General features: G+C 38.8%; 1 protein-coding gene and 2 long non-coding RNA genes across 4 annotated transcripts in view; all 3 read left to right on the top strand.

Moving 5' to 3' along the window:
• Window positions 1-17500, top strand: part of LOC138046902 (uncharacterized) — a 25708-nt gene that overhangs the window by 3754 nt on the left and 4454 nt on the right. Inside the window, exon 3 of one of the 2 annotated variants that reach the window (XR_011131743.1) lies at window positions 932-1060. The exons of the other annotated variant lie outside the window; for it this stretch is intronic. This is a non-coding gene — a long non-coding RNA (uncharacterized lncRNA). Of the gene's footprint in view, window positions 1-931; window positions 1061-17500 lie in introns of those variants that run through there. 2 annotated transcript variants of the gene reach the window in all.
• On the top strand, window positions 2566-5843 carry LOC138046901 (uncharacterized). The gene is made up of 2 exons (XR_011131742.1): window positions 2566-2840; window positions 4561-5843. It is a non-coding gene; the product is annotated as an uncharacterized lncRNA (long non-coding RNA).
• LOC138044926 (uncharacterized) lies at window positions 15108-16267 on the top strand. Its single transcript, XM_068891306.1, has 2 exons — window positions 15108-15260; window positions 15818-16267. The coding sequence occupies exons 1-2, from the start codon at window positions 15108-15110 to the stop codon at window positions 16265-16267; spliced, it is 603 nt and encodes a 200-aa protein (XP_068747407.1).

Here is a 17500-nt window from a genome sequence, read left to right as displayed (position 1 = left end):
GACCAGTGTTAATAGAATATTACCTTTGTGCTTTCAACAAGCTGGTTGCCTCAAGAGCATCTTCTATTGCAGCTGTGATTCTGTTTATAAAATCTGGTGTGTTTCCTATGATGTAACACTTAAAGTTACTGGCTTGACCTTCATGTGTGACTACGAGTAGTCAAGAAGCACTACTGTAACAGTTCTTTCCATGGATATTTAATAGATTTCCGTTGTTCATGATGTTTGTTTTAACAACTCTGTGGGGCTGCTAAGTAGGATTCGCTCTTAATTTAAAGGCAAGTGTGGATTTTAGTCTTACTATGTCATAGAATTGAATTGTTGCAGTACATGAACAAATCCACATTGCTTGTGTTTGTACATACAGTATTGTTATGAAGGAGTGGATTTAAAGAACAACGGGCACTACTGTGCGTATAAATAACTTTTACTGATAATTAAAGTTTGGTATGAACAAAAAGATTGCACTGTGTCACTGTAAGGAATGTCTCTTTTAAACGCACCTTCTATGACATCTCCCACTATCAGTTTTGTTGATGACATGGTTGGTTGAAACACTCGCACCTCAAGGTGAATATCATCTTGCCTGTCTTGCTTCCCACATACTAAATTTAATATTAAAATAGATACGAAAACAATGTTGGGTAGTAGACTTTTTTCTCTAGTCATGAATAATTTGTTTTTTTGATTTTGTTATGTTAACTGTATGAAATTCCTCGTACATGTATAGACTGAAGTGATCAAATGCCTTAGGATTAGGGTACATGTTCATAAGAATCGCTGGAATTCTGCTATTTGACAAAAATGGGAAAAATGTGTCATCAGATAAATGGTGCATTATTCACATGACAGGTGAAATTATGTGACCTGATCACTGGAAGATGATTGCTAGTTTTTTGTTGTTGTTCTTGTTGTTTCTTAATTTGCACAGGTTTCATTGAATCAATCATCTGTTACCTTCCTGGTCAAAGTTGGAACCCATTTGTGCAAAATAGAGGTGGCAGTTGCTCATTTTACAAACTGCAAGGTTGGACATCATAAGTGTCCTATAAAGCAAATTGTTCATGTTAGTGCATTTTCATTGTTTATCTTGTATTAGACGACATTTATATGAAAAAGGTGATTTAGGTTGATATCTATAAGAATCACCACTGCATTCATGTCACATGTATAACTCTGTGGACCCTAATAATGAAGTCAAGTTCTAACATGAAAAATTTCTGTGGTTTGTACAGCATAAAGCAATGTTTCAACAATGACATACTTACCTGAGCACGTCAACAGCACTGTTAGTCAGCCTAAATCTGACAACACAGACAGGGGAAACATCCATGTAGCTCTGCAGTCTAATCTGGTTTTATAAAAGCATCCAGAATAGCTAATTGAGTAATTTGAACTTTATTTGGGTCAAGTTCCTGATTCATACTGTCCAGTTGAATGGACTGCACAAGTTAAAAAAAATGATGTATTCAAGAATTCATTTCTAGAACATGTGTGTAGTGATGATACCAGCTAAATAAAATAAGAGATGATGTTTTTACCTCCAATGGTGTGAGACACAATGTTGGCAGCCTCTGCGGTATTCTATTGGCTGCCAAAAACATTTGCATGACTTTGGTGTCATATGATGCACCGCTTTCGCTGTCTAGAAGACAAGATAACATTGTAATCGTAAATGATTTGTTTAGTTGGAGAAAGACTTGCCTTTGCCAATACCTGTACATACATTATGTAAAACTTACCAAGTTCAGCTCCGGTGAGGCAATCTTCAATTTCGTCGACTTCTCCCGCTGAAAATGAAAATAGAAAATAATACATAAATTGTGGGTGCAAGTACTAAATACTGAGAAGGAAATACATGTAGAATCCCTGTTCTTCATGAGATAGAACTAAACACTAAAAGTGGCCAGCCATTTTTGTATCTATGCATGCCAAATATTCCAACTGACGCCAAGTCTTGAGTGTACAGCGTCTGAAATTTGATTATTTCAAAAATTACATGTACTCACCTGTAGTAGCAATTGGAGGTGTGTCCTCCTTCTCTGTGACCATGGCCACTCTATGAACTTTATCTGTTCAGGTATCAAAAGAAAATAGGTCACGTTACCACATTACTGATTAGATAAAATACATCACATGTTAATTATCTTGTTTCAATATCAACCATTTGATCCTTAATTGACTGAATTATATTCGTGATCATGTATGCAAATTGTATAAACATAGTGAACTGTACAGGAATTGCTTACCGTAAAACCGGTGAACAAATGTCCCTGTATAGTTGGAATCTACAAGAATAATAAAATTTGTATGTGGTGTTACTTGTGAATAAACTTGTTAGGTTGCCTTTCATGCAACATTGATATTTTCGACCCAAAGGTCACCTTTTCTTGAAACACACACTTCTTCGTTTATGAGGAGCCGAACTGGAGCTCATGCATTTTGGTAGTTGTCCCTTTAAAGAATGCTGCATGTGAGTCAGCCGTGCACTTGAAATTTATGCTTTAAGGCCCTATGTGGAAAAAAATCTTTCTTTTTCATTCTTTTGTTTTTTTCTCTTTGTTCTTTTAACCAGACGTATGGAGTGCCTACAGAATTATGATGATTATTGTTGGACAGCAGTCAAAGCTAATTAAGAGATGGAAAGTGTTACACAAGGATCCTTCTTCAGTTTCTAAATGGCATCGTCACATCACCATGTTCGATTTTAAGCGATTGAAGTCAAACGTTAAATGATGATATACGCACTTGCTGCTGATGGTTGGTGTGAAATTGCACGATTAGGCGTGGATGCTGAGAGAGGTGGAGGAAGGTCTTCATCATCACTGATGTCAACTGCTGTGGGTAGAGTTGATATTACTTCAACAATTTTATGTTAAAGGGGGCTATGTCACCCAAAATTATGTAATTTCATGATACCCAACATTCCCAAAAACGTAGGATTAAACATTGCAATAACCATTTAAAGCTGTTGAACAGCATGAAAGACATAAAGCAAAAGGTAAAGGAATTCCACATTACAATTTTTGAGTTTTAAACTTGTGCATAACTAAAGATTTCCCCTAAACACCCTAAAATAACACAACATAGCCCCTTTAAGGTGAAAAGTCATTGTTTGCTAACAAGTATATGCTGACAGGGTAAATAACTACATAAGATGATGCACATAATGCGTCAACGGTTGATGTAGGGCAGCAGGCGATTTATTTATACATCTCATTTTCGAATAATTTTTTATAGAATTAACTGAATTATTTTCCACGAAGGGACAGGGTTTATGGATCCATTCTTCTCTCCTCTAAACATATCCATCTACCACGTTTTTGCGTCATCTGGGCTCTATTATTGAACGAATATATGGCAACGTGGAACCTACTTATTTTACACAATAAAGAATTTTAGGTTTTTTATGATGACGTCAGCTACACGTCTGTCCTAGATAGATCAAATTTCCAGCATTTTTATTGGCTCGTCGCCGGGCATAGGCTATCAGTTCATATACCTGCTGTGCCTAATATGGTCAAGGAACGCTTTGGCAGTAAATCAAGCGGAAACATTTTTGCAGCTCCGAGGCAGAAATCGATGCTTTAGTCGACAATACTACCCCTGGGAACACCAAAGCATATACAAATGTGTAATATTAATAATAATAATAATAATAATAATAATAATAATAATAATAATAATGATAATAATAATAATATATGCGTGTCTATATACTGGTACATATTATTTTGCTTTTGCATGAGGTACCTGTCACTTGTTCCCTTGGTGCACTTGATCTGTGTATAACTGTTGGTGTTAAAAAAGGACATTAGCATTATTATTATGCATTTTTGATACCTTAGAGTGGTTCATCATTTAGAGAGCTAGTTTTTACAGTGTGGAAAGTTGAAAATTGCACTGACCCGGGCTTGCATTGCCTCCTGCTATTCCACTTGTGGAAATGGCTGCAAACATTAAGAAAATAATCAGTGGGGGGACCCTTTATTTGCATCAATATCATAAGCTGGTCAATCAGCCATGTAATTTAAACAGAATATGTTTAATGTGAAGTACATATAAAATTATCTGTCTCTGAATATGTGAAAGTAACATCCAGCTTATCTTGAAGACTGAAATTTATGGTCTTTACAACTTGCGATTTTGTAAGAATGTATGCATTAGTGATGTCAAACTCACTTACCTCGTGAATGTTGACCTTGCTCTGCATCACGCCCTTGCATTTGTTCTGTAAATTAAAGTATCATCCAAAATTTTATTTGACAATCCTATTAAAGAATTAATAGACACATTCATTTATCCCCCCCTCCCTTGTACCCTCTTCAAAGTCTTTTTAAACATTTGATTTTTACAGTGTTAGGAGGAAGGGGTGCATAGGAGTTAAATAACATAGAAAACTATTGTTGTTGTTACTGGTATTACTATTATTATTGTTATTGTTATTATCATCATCTTCATCATCATCATCATCATTATTATTATTATTATTATTATTATTATTATTATTATTATTAATGTTGTTCTTGGTCGTGTTGCTGTTTTCTTTCTTTTGTTTAGATCGAAAGCGAGACTACTTGGAATAGTTGGACTGTGGTATTTGCCAGAGCAATAATCAACAGCCGTGGTGAATAGCGCGGCCTGTCTTTGAAATGGGATATCACCAGGCATATGTTAAACAAGTAAATGTCTTTATTGTGCCATAATTTCTGTGAATAGGAACACTGGAAATGCCAATTTTATGCCATCATAGGCTTGCGAGAGGAAAATCATTGGCTAAAGTGAAGTTAACTGATGAGATATGGAAAAAGTTATACCTGGATCATCCGAGACATCGCTGACCTCCGCTGTCGGAACTGTTTCACTCTCTGAATAATGAATTTTACGAAAAATTCAGCTTACACATCTGGCCCCAGTTGTTCAAAACGTGAAGAACGCTATACACCGGATAAATCACCATCCACTGGATAGCGCAATTGGTTTCGCTATGACTTATCCACTGGATGGTGATTTATCCGGCGGATAGCGCTATCCGCCGTTTGAACTGGCACTGGTCATATAAACCAAAGGCATCAGCGCGAAAAATTGACTGACGAGAGACTTACCAATCGACAACCTCATAAAAACCTTTGTTCTGTTTTGAAATGTATTTTTCAGCCTCTGGCCGTGCATGTCTTGTGATGTGCCAGCTAAGTCCAAAATGTTGGTGGAGGCAACAGTTTTGTAAAAATGTAATCTGCCAAGGAAAAAAGGATGCCGTCGTTAATTTACACTCATGTCGCAGTATACTCTCTCTATAAAGCTCGTTATTACGAGACTCACCTATCCATGTCAGCCGCATTCAAGTGATTGGCGAAAGAGTTTAGTAATAGCTCTCGGATATGGGCGGTGGTAGAGTTGTTTGGGAACTCCATTTCCTTCACCCTACCAGCAGCTTCCAGTGACCGCATTTCAGTCATGCGAGGCACTCTAAGGCGGTCACTCCAACGTAGCAAGATAAATTTTTTCTTTAAATTCCTGGAACGTCGGGGTGCCCGGGATACACTTGCCATAATTTTTCTACGAGAACTAGTTAATGCTGGCGTGATGTTATCTGGCACCGCGCAAAAACTAGAGCAAAGGGGTATAATCGAGGCAGAAACAACGTCATCAATGGCTTTGTTTCGAGTGGCAGATGACGAGACGCAGAATAGGCAAGTTTGGCGCGAGTTGAATAACAATAATTATTAAGGCGTATGAAAGTAGTGTAGTGAACCAAAAAATATTGAAGCGCTGTTTGTTTCCTAAGGGACAAAGCATACAATTTACGGGCGTCTGTTTTAATAAATTACAGTAATGGGTCACTGTGTGTCTGGTTATGGCTGGTGAATTGTCTGCTAACAGCTCTGCCTTGTCATCGGCACCCTGAAGTTGTGATTGTCGGAAGTCGTTACCTGATTAATCTCATTCGTGCCCAGTGAAGTTGCAATGTTGAATTCCTTGTATTTTCGTTTCTAAAGTAATAAATTTTAACATTACTCCCTTAACCATTATTCAACTTGAGCTCGGATAAATAAAGAGCCAACGCGGGGCATTCGTCAATTCTGGACTTGTGGTAATGACAGATCTTTCTGACCCCACCCAAACGTTGTCGGTGTGAGAAGGTAGTCAAAGGATAACTGTTTTTAATCAATAAAACCCAACTTTGAATCCACATTCTTATGTCTGTCAGGAACGAATTTTCAGGACACATTTTAAAAATCGTTTCTTTTCTTATCTTCGCGAATCTCTATTACATTTTTTCCCACCACTAGTCTTTTCCAATCCTAGCCAAACTCTATATGTGCCCATCCCTAAAGTTACAAACAAAATATCGGTTCCTTTATGGCGCTGTTACACTGTGCAATTACTCGTGCAATTTGGCTCGTAACGCCACTCGCCATTTCTACAAACGTTCCCATATTGCGAAACAAGTTGTTTTACGGGTGTCACACTGAGCAACGTTTCATACAACTTGTCTCGTTTCGATGATCACATGAGGTCAAAGGAACATTTCCATTGAGTGTAACATCTTACAGGACAGACATTATACTGCGCAGTGCTTAAAAAATTTCGTTGCAAACGTTGCGGAAAGTAGGGATGCTTACCATTTAGCTAAAAAATCCGGAAATTTCGGTTTGAGGTCAAATGGCAAGGCAATTTTCCGGAAAATCGTTTCGGAAATTGTGGACAACCTCTAGAGGTAGTCCTCTTTTTCCGTTCGGAATTCGCGAAATGCTGGGTGCTTACCATTTACCCAAATGGTAAGGATGGAATGATTGTTGCATAAAGGTAAGCGATTTTCCGACTTTAATGACCACTGGATGAGAATGGCGCTTACCATTTACTACACAGCATTCCATCACGCATATTTTACTCGATCTTGTGAGAAAGGGCATGGAAACGGAAGGATTCTCACAACTGGTAAGAGCATTTGGCGAATCCTGTTCCGAACGGAGAAAAAGGACTACCTCTGGAGGTTGTCCACATTTTCCGAAAAGATTTTCCGGAAAAGTTGCCTTTCCATTTGACCTCAAAGTGAAATTTCCGTATTTTTTGGCTAAATGGTAAGCACCCGCTACAGTTAACTCCCGCCTTGCGGACACCTCGGTATTACGGACACCCCGCTATTACGGACAGCAGCTAAATCCCCGGCGAAAGTTACAGACGTTTGACTGAAATAAACTCCCGCTATTACGGACTCTCGCTATTACGGACTTACGGACACTTGATTCGGTCCCAACGTTACAATTTTATTGTTTTCTCTCTCTCGTTATAGCGGACACCGAGCAGCATCTTGGAAAATTTGCACACATATCAAGTCTATTTTTTCTGCTTTTTTTATTCATAGAGGGGAGTTTAAGTTGCTAATGAATTTAGTCTCCTTGGGGACAAAGTGGGGGAAGTTGCAATTCAAAGGAAAAGTACACAGAGCCGATTGGAACGATATTTCAAGGCAATGTGATAGCTGATGCAATCACTAGCTGATGTTCAGGTTTTTCCTTGAAAATAATTTTTTTTTAGAAATGTAGGTTACTGTACTTCAGAACAGTAGGACCGCAAAACGATGATGGACATTGCTGCAACACACGATAACTGTTTTTTACGTACTTAGTACTGTACACAAAGGGTACGTAACTCCTGTTCTGTTAAGTTCTTCTGTTTGTAAATAAAGTTCTGACGCTCTTTGAGTGCGAAAACGGGTCTGAAAAAGTACTGGAGTTAATGAAAATGAACACACTCCCTTCTGTAAATATAGTTTAAAAAAAAAATTTTCACGCACCCCGCTATTACGGACTCTCGCTATTACGGACACCAAATTGTGGTCCCAAGGGTGTCCGCTATAACGAGAGTTGACTGTTTTACCATTTGCGAGAATCCTTCTGTTTCCAGGCCCTTTCTCACAAGATTGAGTAAAATATGCGGGATGGAATGCTGTGTTGTAAATGGTAAGCGCCATTCTCATTCGGTTGGTCGTTACATTCGGAAATTCCCTTACCTGTATGCAATGATCATTCCATCCGGATTATTTGGCTAAATGGTAAGCACCCTAGAACTCAATTCTACTTTCCGCAACGGTTTTTGCTACTGTTCTCTCAACGTTTTTGAGACAAGTTGCACGAATGATGCACAGTGTAACAGTGCAAAGTCTTCTGATTTGTTCGCGTAAAAAAATTGTCGCATCAGGTATTTTCCGGGGAAATAATCCTTTTATTATCCATGCGCTTAAGAAATTTAATTTGAGTTCCAAATGCTGCCCACTAATACGTTGCGTTTTTGTTCTTGAATGTTTCTCACCAGGGGCCCATTTCTTAAAAACTAATCTGGTCCGAAAACCCATTTCTGAAACTGTCAACCGCTTGTTTTTGAGATTTGATCTTTTAACATGTTTTCCAAGACAACTTAAAGCAAACTAAATGTGAAGTTTGACGACCTTTTAATTCCTCTCTCTTCTTGAATTGTTACACACGAAAATGGGGAAACGGGCCCCAGGACTGGCCTTTGCCTTTTTTTTCTTTTCGGCCTTCACTAGCACATCACTTTTCAACTGTATACGTAGTTGCAACTCTTAACGTCATTTTTTTAAGCTCACGGGTTAGGTAAGGGGTACCCAACGAAAGTCTTCTGTGAAATGTAAGTTCGAGAGAGTCAAGCTGTTCTAAGAAGTTTGGTTCTACGTTGCCAAACAGCTTTAGATTTCTTTACTAAAACTTAGTTCACCTAAAAGATATGTAACCATGGGAAAAGTAGTCTCTTACTTTTTCGGAAGGGATATTTTTGCAGTTTGTGGCAGTGGAAAAGGTCACCTAACAGTGTCGCGTGAGCAAATAGTTCGCTGTGACGTTCTTGGAAGGTGACGTTCAGCTAGCACTTTCCGATCAAGATTTCATTCCCTAAAATTTTCGGGCACTTCAATTTTCAGCTAAGATATCCAAACAGATCAAATTCTTCCAGGTGATAAAGACATCTGTTTTAAAACATCTCTATTTTAGCCTTCTCACGATCGTTTTTGATTGCATCTCCTTTTTTATAGGTTTTCAAGCTTCGCATCGCAATAGACCAATTTCGATATATTAAATTCAGTCCTAAACAAAAGGCATCATCTCGAGGCTCTGGGGAATAAATATGAGGAATTGTATGAGTTTATTCCCCAGAGCCTCGAGATGATGCCCTTTGTTTAGGACTGAATTTTAATATATCGAAATTGGTCTATTCTCCTCAATTTCCACCAGACCACGCCTTGTCTTGATCCCTGTCTACAGTCCATTTGGAATAAAGGCCTCGAACATTGTTTGCTTTGAGCTCGCCCTGACCTTCTTATAAGAAATATAAAAACACTGTAGGCTACTCGCGCAAATGTATTCTACCAACCGTGTACAGTGCTAAAATCTATCCCGTATACCACTGGTCACCCTGGGAAGAGATGACCTGCTTCAGTTGAAGTAAGTTCATTTCTCGTTTGAGGACCAGATACCATAACCGATAGTTTCACAGTGGTCTGTTTATCTGTTCACAATGCGCCAATGATAACCCTCTATTATCATCATCATCATCATCATCATCATCATCATTAATAAGCGCGATTCAGTGTTTGGCTGGGAGGAACTTCCTTGTTGCATGTTACTTGGGTCTGCATGAATAGTTGTCAAACAAGTTTACATTACACTAGATGGGATTCTCCGGATTCATAAAAGGTTGTGTATTCATCACATCAAGGATATTCGGATCCGCAGGAATTAACAATGAAAGGGTATTTTTATTTCCCCGCTTTTTTCCTTTGTAATCTATTGTTCTCTTACAGTACGATACCATACATCACCACCATACCACTTGTTGAAGTTATAATTTCAGTTTCCACCAGGGCATGTGACAACTTCCGTGACAATGGTCGACAAGATTTTGCTCCCTTGTACATGCATGTACGGATTTCTTATTTTTACAAACTGATACCTCGCAGTTTTTCCACCATACATCATCCCAACTTTACTCGTGAGTGCATTAAATTCCTAGTAACATTCGGGATTTCTCATTGATACACAAGTTCTTCAATTTTAGGGACTGCTTCGTGTGACGCCAGTCAGAGCAAACAAATGTGTTCTTAAGTGGAGTCTAGGTGACGTTACTCAGGCCACACAGCTGCAGTCACCGACATACGAAAAATTTTCGCGGAAATGGAAATTTTCATTTCACGTCGGGACAATTTGTCTCAAATATGAGCAGGGCCTGGATGAGATTGCCGTCGTAGTCAGGTAGGAGGAAGATCAAAGATAACAATCATTTTATGAACTCATGAAAGTTGCCACATACAGTCGAGGCTCTCGTAAGTTACTACCCAGGGAATTCGAAAAGTGGTCGCAACTAGGGCTGATCGCTTCCGCGAGCCGGGCTCTCGTAAGCGACCAAAATTATAAACAATAGAGGATGGTCGCTTTCGAGTGTAACATCCAACCAAGCGTGCGACTAAATATGAAAAAAGAGAATTATACTAACTATCAACCCTTACTTTTGCATAGCTTTATTGTGCATACAAGAGATGGAAGAGTTCAAGCGTACGTGGACATGGCACCTACAAGATACATGTTACTGAACGAGGGAGACTGCACCAAAATTGTTACCGGATGTAGTACGCCCCCTGCAGCAATAATTGCAAGGATTGAAATAACAGAACCAAGTTTCCATTGTCTGTGAATAAATTCAGTTGAGATAGCTTGCGAGTGAAGACAAATTAAGTGAGAAACGAACGGAACGCCAAATCGTCTTGTGCGAAAAAAGTCATTTTTATTGCCCTATGAGTAAATTGATAGGATCTCCTTTGAAGTAAACTTAAATATTCATTGTTGATAGCTCGTTTTTTTGAGAAAGTAGGGTTCGTTTACGTTCTTGTTTGGAAATCAGTTTTCATCACAACAACAACATAGCAAATGGTAATGTCATAATAATCATCAATAAAGGTCTTCAAACGGGAATGTTTACATTGTTGCCTCATCTGCACAATTCTTTAGTTTTCTTATCAATCAGCCGGCGGAAAGTACTATTGTGAAAGGGATTGCATAATGAGCTACAGCAGATTGCAAAATTGGTGAAAATTCAAAATTCGAGCACTTACGAAGAATGTTAGATATCATTAGGGCTTTTGCCAGCCAATACTTCACCGTTTTCCCTGGTTAATATAAATTTAATATAACTGACTTGCAGGCTGGATAGCACTGAAAGTGACAATACCAAATTTGCATTGTTACATTGCATTCTGATGTCAAAGAATGATCTCTAAGCTATGCCGACAAAGCATTTCTGATCTTTTTGCGGAAAAAAAAGAAAAGAAAAGCCATCGAAACATAAGTTCCAATAAAATTATTTCAGAAACATGATCGATCGATCACGGGACGAAATCAGGCGAAAAAAGTGTATTACACCATGACAATGAACATTTGACGCCGGAACATTTCTCCCGGCGAAATGGAAATAAAGCAGACTTTTAAAGGTGTGAAAATGAGCGTTCCAGTCAAGAATACATTCAATCCAAATCTGTCTCAACCAGATTGATTCGATTTTCGAAGCACTTCCCTCCTCGCCGTCTTCGTATTTGTCAACAAGAGGAACCGCTGTGACCATTTGATGACGGTGGAATTGCCCCAGAGGTGTCAAATACTAATTTGCATTCTGCTAAGATGAGCTCAACCCAACACAATTTCAGCAATTGTCCCAAAGTCAATGTTGAGATATGTGGGGCCAGTTTTACCCTTCTTCATCAGCCAAATAATTGGTATCCATTCCTTGCTGCAAGTGAAATTCACGATTATCAAATATAGTAAGTTCCATTGACCAGAAAACCAAAGGTTCCACGTTATTTAACTTTCTTCTCTTTTCCTTTCGTTCTCTATTGCTGGTTTTCACTCACGTGATCAACAGCCATGTTTTTTAACGAAAACAAAAGGAAGCGTTTGCATAATAATAGAGTTAAATTCCCCGAGGATTTGGTCGGGGCACCAACATGGCCGCCTTTTCTTTGTTTTGGGCACCAACATGGCGGTCGTGACGTCATGTGAAAACCGAGAATTACTTCAGTAAGGTTGCTATGTAATGACAACCTTGTTCCTTCATCGACAAAGAGACCCTGGGAACGAGGTCAAAGTGGATGACTGCTCTTTTGATACTGAGGTCAAACAATGAACTATTGAGCCATGCTTAAAAGGGCGTGCGACCACATAAGCAACGGTGATACCTACTAGTAACAACAGCAATAACTCGTTAATATTTTGAGGCAGGTGGTCTAAGTCGCAAAAACAAAGCATTACGATCCACTCAAAGTTTTACTACATTAATATTGTGTTTTCCCCCCTTATCTAAACGCCTCTAGCTACCCAATACAAAGAAAATCCTCAGATTATCATAACATGAAAGCGTTTCTGCGTCCCAAATATTTGGCTTTTAACTCTCACTTGGCCGCAATTTTCCCTGACAAACTTAACGTTAAGATCAGCAAGCGCACCCCACTTAAATGCTACTAGGCGTCCTGAAAACAAGAAATTTGTTTTTTTTTGGATCTGCAACTCCTATGGGAGTTTTGGAAATTCTGAGGTCAAACATTGTGGATTTTTTTTGTCCTCAATAGAGTCAGGAAAACTCCAAGGGAAACGCCAGTAGATGTCCAGCAAGACGTCAGCATTACAGCATATCCTGAAACTGCCAATTCTCATACTACCACGACATGACACCCACATCAAAAGTGACATCAAAGAGAACAAAGGAAATACAGGTATTTCCTGTTTCTTTTGTTAAAAAAATTATAGGTCATAGCTAGAGGACGCGGTAAACATAGGCCTCCTGGCTGCAACGGTCGTAGGCAAAAAAAGCCATGACCTTTATGCGATGTGATCGTCGAGGATCTGCCATTGTCATGAGTGACCTCAATAAATTAGTTAATAAGTAGTTTCTATAAAGTTTGTATGTTATTTGTAAACTCACTACGGGATACCTCACATAAACTGACCCGACGCGGTGCAAAAAGAAAAATATTAAATCAATGAAAATAAATAAAAACAACCTGAAAAAGTAGTGAATTAAGGTAGGGGTAATCGAAAGCTGTAAATGAATAGCGGTATTCCAAAGCGTTATTCAATAAATGCGTCTTGTGAAAGGATGTCGCGTAAGGGGGTCTGTGTTTAATTTCCCGTCATATGTTGTTGCCTGCTCGAGATAGATCATATATCTAACGTTCTGCCTGACATCTATCGATGCCCCAGTTAAACACCAACTAGTTTAAAAAATGAATCTCATCGACATAACGCGTCTTTGTAATGGATCTCTTCTTGAATTAATTCAATGGCTGCAGGGCCAAAATTTGCTTGCCAATCCATTAAGGTGTGTTCCTTGCAATCAAGTGATGCAATTGACTTCAAGAAATCAAAACCACGTGGATCGTTACCAATGGTGAGTACCTTCACTATACTGAATCGACAACTGACGGTTTAACTACCCAATCTAATTCTATTGATTATGATAAAACTATACTGTACGAAACTAATCATCGAAAACAAATTAAAGGTAGTGATAAAGACTTGCGAACGACTTTAGAGTAGTTCTGTCATGGATAAACCTAACACTACCACTGTAGTTGCATGCTGCGATCAGACGTTTAGCGGATTTTTGTTTGACTTTTTCAACAAAGAGAAATATAAATTCAAATAAATGTTTTTTAAGGCGTTAAAAATGCCATTACGATAACACAAAATTTTGCCGGGTATTACTGCGGAGTAACTAACACCCTGAGTGACTAAACTCGGAGCCGACTAATACCCTTGCCACCTTTGTTAGCACGAGTCGAAATACAATAGATCTCTTCCTCTGTCAAGCCCTGTAAAAATAAATTGGAAGCCGTAAAACGAAAAAGGTAAAGAAAGCTACTTGCTGTAGAAGACTAATGAATAAAGAACCTCACCAAATCTGAGGTTTTGTGGTACATTGTTTCAGAGTTATTTGGACGAAGCATGTCGTGCAACGTTTTTAGTTCACCAACGTGGCCGCCAGAAATCAACAAAAACATCCGCAAAAGTCCTCACTTTTCACTCGCGAGACAGTACATATGAGTATAAACACATCTCCTAATATACTTGAAACGTTTGAAATGCGTAGAATCACAACGAGAATTTTTTTTCCAGTCAAAACAGATTTCAGTATCTGGCGTGATGGAAGTGACAATTCTGAAATTTAAAATGTTGAATTTTCAAAACCACGTACGTTACGTAACTGGTAACTGGTCAAAAGATTTTTTTCGGTCATCTTCAACCTCATATAGATAAGAATCCGGAAGACTTTATACAGTTCTGAGTTTTGAATTTGATGACGTCACTATGAAAACGAGTGCCAAGTATTTATGAGGCAATGAGTCAATGAGTCAACGAGTTAGTGCAGTTAATTAAACCATAAAATGAAAGCTAAAATTTCAGAGAGTGCTTAGGCCTAAACACTGAAACGAGGGCTTAGGCTTAATCAACAAATTATTGCTATACTGACTGGGAGTCCATTGACTCATGACTCATGACTCATTGACTCATTGACTCATTTGACTCATAAAACATGCGTTCTCTATGAAAACCGTCTTTTAATGCTATTCTTTTATTCTCATGCAAATAAGTGGCTCGCCATTCCCCAGGGTCAGGAACAATGTAGTGACACTTTACAGGGTAGACAATATTTTTTGATGACTTGTCCAGCGTTGTTCAGAATGGAATACTGTCTACGCAGACAAGGTCTCCAAACTCATACATTTTGTACAACTCATACATCAACTCATACATTTTGCATCATGTATCCATTGTTCGGGAAGTTTTGGATGTCTTCCCCGTAAATAACGCACCTACACCGGCATGTGAAGCGGGAAAAAACAGGGTTCCCCATGTTATTGTGCATAATCTACAGCCTTACAGTTACCTCTGGTTTTTCCCTACAGGAGATGTCAGTTATGTCGCCGTAAAAAATCTTTGCGGAAAGGAAGCTTTTTTGAGGAATTTCCAAGACTCCCTCTGGCAAAAATTGTGCTACTAATCTACTTATGGAGTGTACGAGAAATAAGAACGACAGCATCCAACATGGTATCCCTGACTAAGAACACAGTTGGCAACGTGTATGCAGTTCTCAGGCATACCTGTAAAAGAGATTTGCAGGACCGACCAATCATTCCATTCAGTGGAAATGTTTACGTAGTCAAGTGTGATGAAAGCCAATTCAAGCACAAATCAAAAGTGAGTAATGAGCCCAGACGAGAATCCTTGTTATGTTGTGTCTGAAATTGTGGCAATATTGTTGTGCATCTGTGTGTAGAGTGATGATTCACGCACACAACGGAATAGATAGCAAGGTCGCAGGGAATCTACAAAGCGGGGGGAAACTAAAGGCTGCGAATAAAAGTACCTTCTTTTGTATGATTATAGCTTGTTTCCTTTAAAAACGGTGAAATTTTTTCATTCCACATTTGTTTTGTTATGGGGCAGGTGGGGGGGGAGGGTAGGGGGGCATGTGCATCCTCGTTACAAGGGTATAATTTTAACATTAACAGGTTCTTTTCCTTCACGTACAAAGTGAGTAACTGAATCGTAATTTACGCTATAACACTCAAGGAAAAAGAGAAAATGAGACAGTTATAGGGAGCACAGGACCCTTTTCATGATGGTTTACATAGCATTTTTGTTTTCATATTCAAGAACATCACGAGATGTGTAGGCTCGAAGAGTGAAACAAAAATTCTTGGTACTTTTTGTCTGATAGTTATATCATTTGTTGTTGTTGTTATTAATTTCAGTACCAACGAGGCAGAAGGGCTCAAAATGACGTGTGGGTTTTTGGGGTAATTTGTACCGATCACCAGCCATGTCGTGGATACTTTCAAGTTGTCGCAAGAAGAGACCGGCACACGCTGACTCAAATAATACAAAGGGTTCTTCTGCCTGGATCTGAAGTACATACAGACGATTGGGCAGCATACAGAAATTTGCACCATTACGTGCCTAATGTAACCGTTCATCGAACGGTTGTGCATCAAAATAGTTTCGTGGATCCCATAACAGGTGTACATACACAAGAGGTAGAATCTGCCTGGGGGCGACTAAAACATTACATTAAGAGGGAGAAGGGCATCCGTCTGCCTGACATACAGAGTTTCCTGGATGAGCAGATGTGGAGAGACTGGAGGGGGCTCGATGCAGTCTTCGACAACATGATCGCCTTACTTCCAAATTACTATCAGTTATAAAATAAAACAAAAGGTCGTAGACCTTTGTACCATTTTAAATTCCCATTGTGTTACTGTTCATTTCTCCAAAACTGTTCACCACACGACAACGAGTAAGGTTGTTATTTACATCTGAGTTGCTCTTTTCACTGAAAGGTACTTTCCCTTGGATTGCTATGACGGCAGAGATACATTGGTGTTAAAGTAGAATCCAGGCTTATATCCTGAGCGCGCCGTCGTAAACTGAGGTTTCCGTCCTTTTGTATTTTAGGTAAATAGATTAGTTTAGTTTTCACTTTGTAAATAGATTGTCTTTCATTTCTTTAATCTACTACTACTACTACCAGTAAGCATTCGCATTTAAACGAGGCTTTGCTTATTTGCAATATGTGTGTATAAATAAAGTTAATGGCTTCTTATTTCTTCCGTTGAATACTACAAGAAGGAAACTGGTTGCTCCTTGGCCCTAGAGCCTGGATATGTGGACGGTACGAGGAAAGTGTGGCAATGTCGACATTTTTCATGGCTTTTCCATTGGACGACATTGGACGAACTTTCCTCTAATCTTTCAGACGTCCAGGGACACGTTTCTCAAAACCCTTTAAGCTTCTCAGGTTCTTTTTGCTTCGTCCAAACGAAAGCAGATAATTTACTTTTTCCTCCTTTTGAAAAATTCTCAATTGATCAGTTCTTCAGAATAGGCATTTATGAGTCACTCCAAAATAGAATGAAACGCTATCGCAAGTATTAACGATTATTGTCTTGTTCGCTATGTACAATACGGGCAAACTATCCTATAAAGCCGCTGCTTTAGGGAAATAAAAAGAGGCCCTGCCATTAAAGATAATAAGGAATTTTAAGGCCACGCTTTTAACATTCCTTAAAGGTCCCACTTTTAATATTCCTTAAAGGCCACGCTTTTAACATTCCTTAAAGGCCACGCTTTTAACATTCTTTAAAGGCCACGCTTTTAACATTCCTTAAACGTCCCACATTGAAACTTCCTTAAAGGCCACGCTTTTAACATTCCCTAAAGGTCCCACTTTTAACATTCCTTAAAGGCCCCGCTTGTAACATTCCTTAAAGGCCCCACTTTTAACATTCTTTAAAGGCAACGCTTTTAACATTCCTTAAAGGTCATGCTTTTAACATTCCTTAAAGGCCTGGCTTTTAACATTCCTTAAAGGCCACGCTTGCAACATTCCTTAAAGGCCCCACTTTTAACATTCCTTAAAGGCCACGCTTTTAACATCC

The sequence above is a fragment of the Montipora capricornis genome, chromosome 4, assembly GCF_036669925.1.
Source record: "Montipora capricornis isolate CH-2021 chromosome 4, ASM3666992v2, whole genome shotgun sequence".
NCBI classification, from domain to species: domain Eukaryota; kingdom Metazoa; phylum Cnidaria; class Anthozoa; order Scleractinia; family Acroporidae; genus Montipora; species Montipora capricornis.
This window is presented reverse-complemented; position numbering and strand designations above follow the sequence as displayed.

Coding starts and splice junctions, on each gene's coding strand:
- LOC138044926 (XM_068891306.1), top strand. CDS start 15,108: ATGGTATCCCTGACTAAGAACACAGTTGGCAACGTGTATGCAGTTCTC. Junction 15,261..15,817: donor AATTCAAGCACAAATCAAAA/GTGAGTAATGAG, acceptor TATTAATTTCAG/TACCAACGAGGCAGAAGGGC.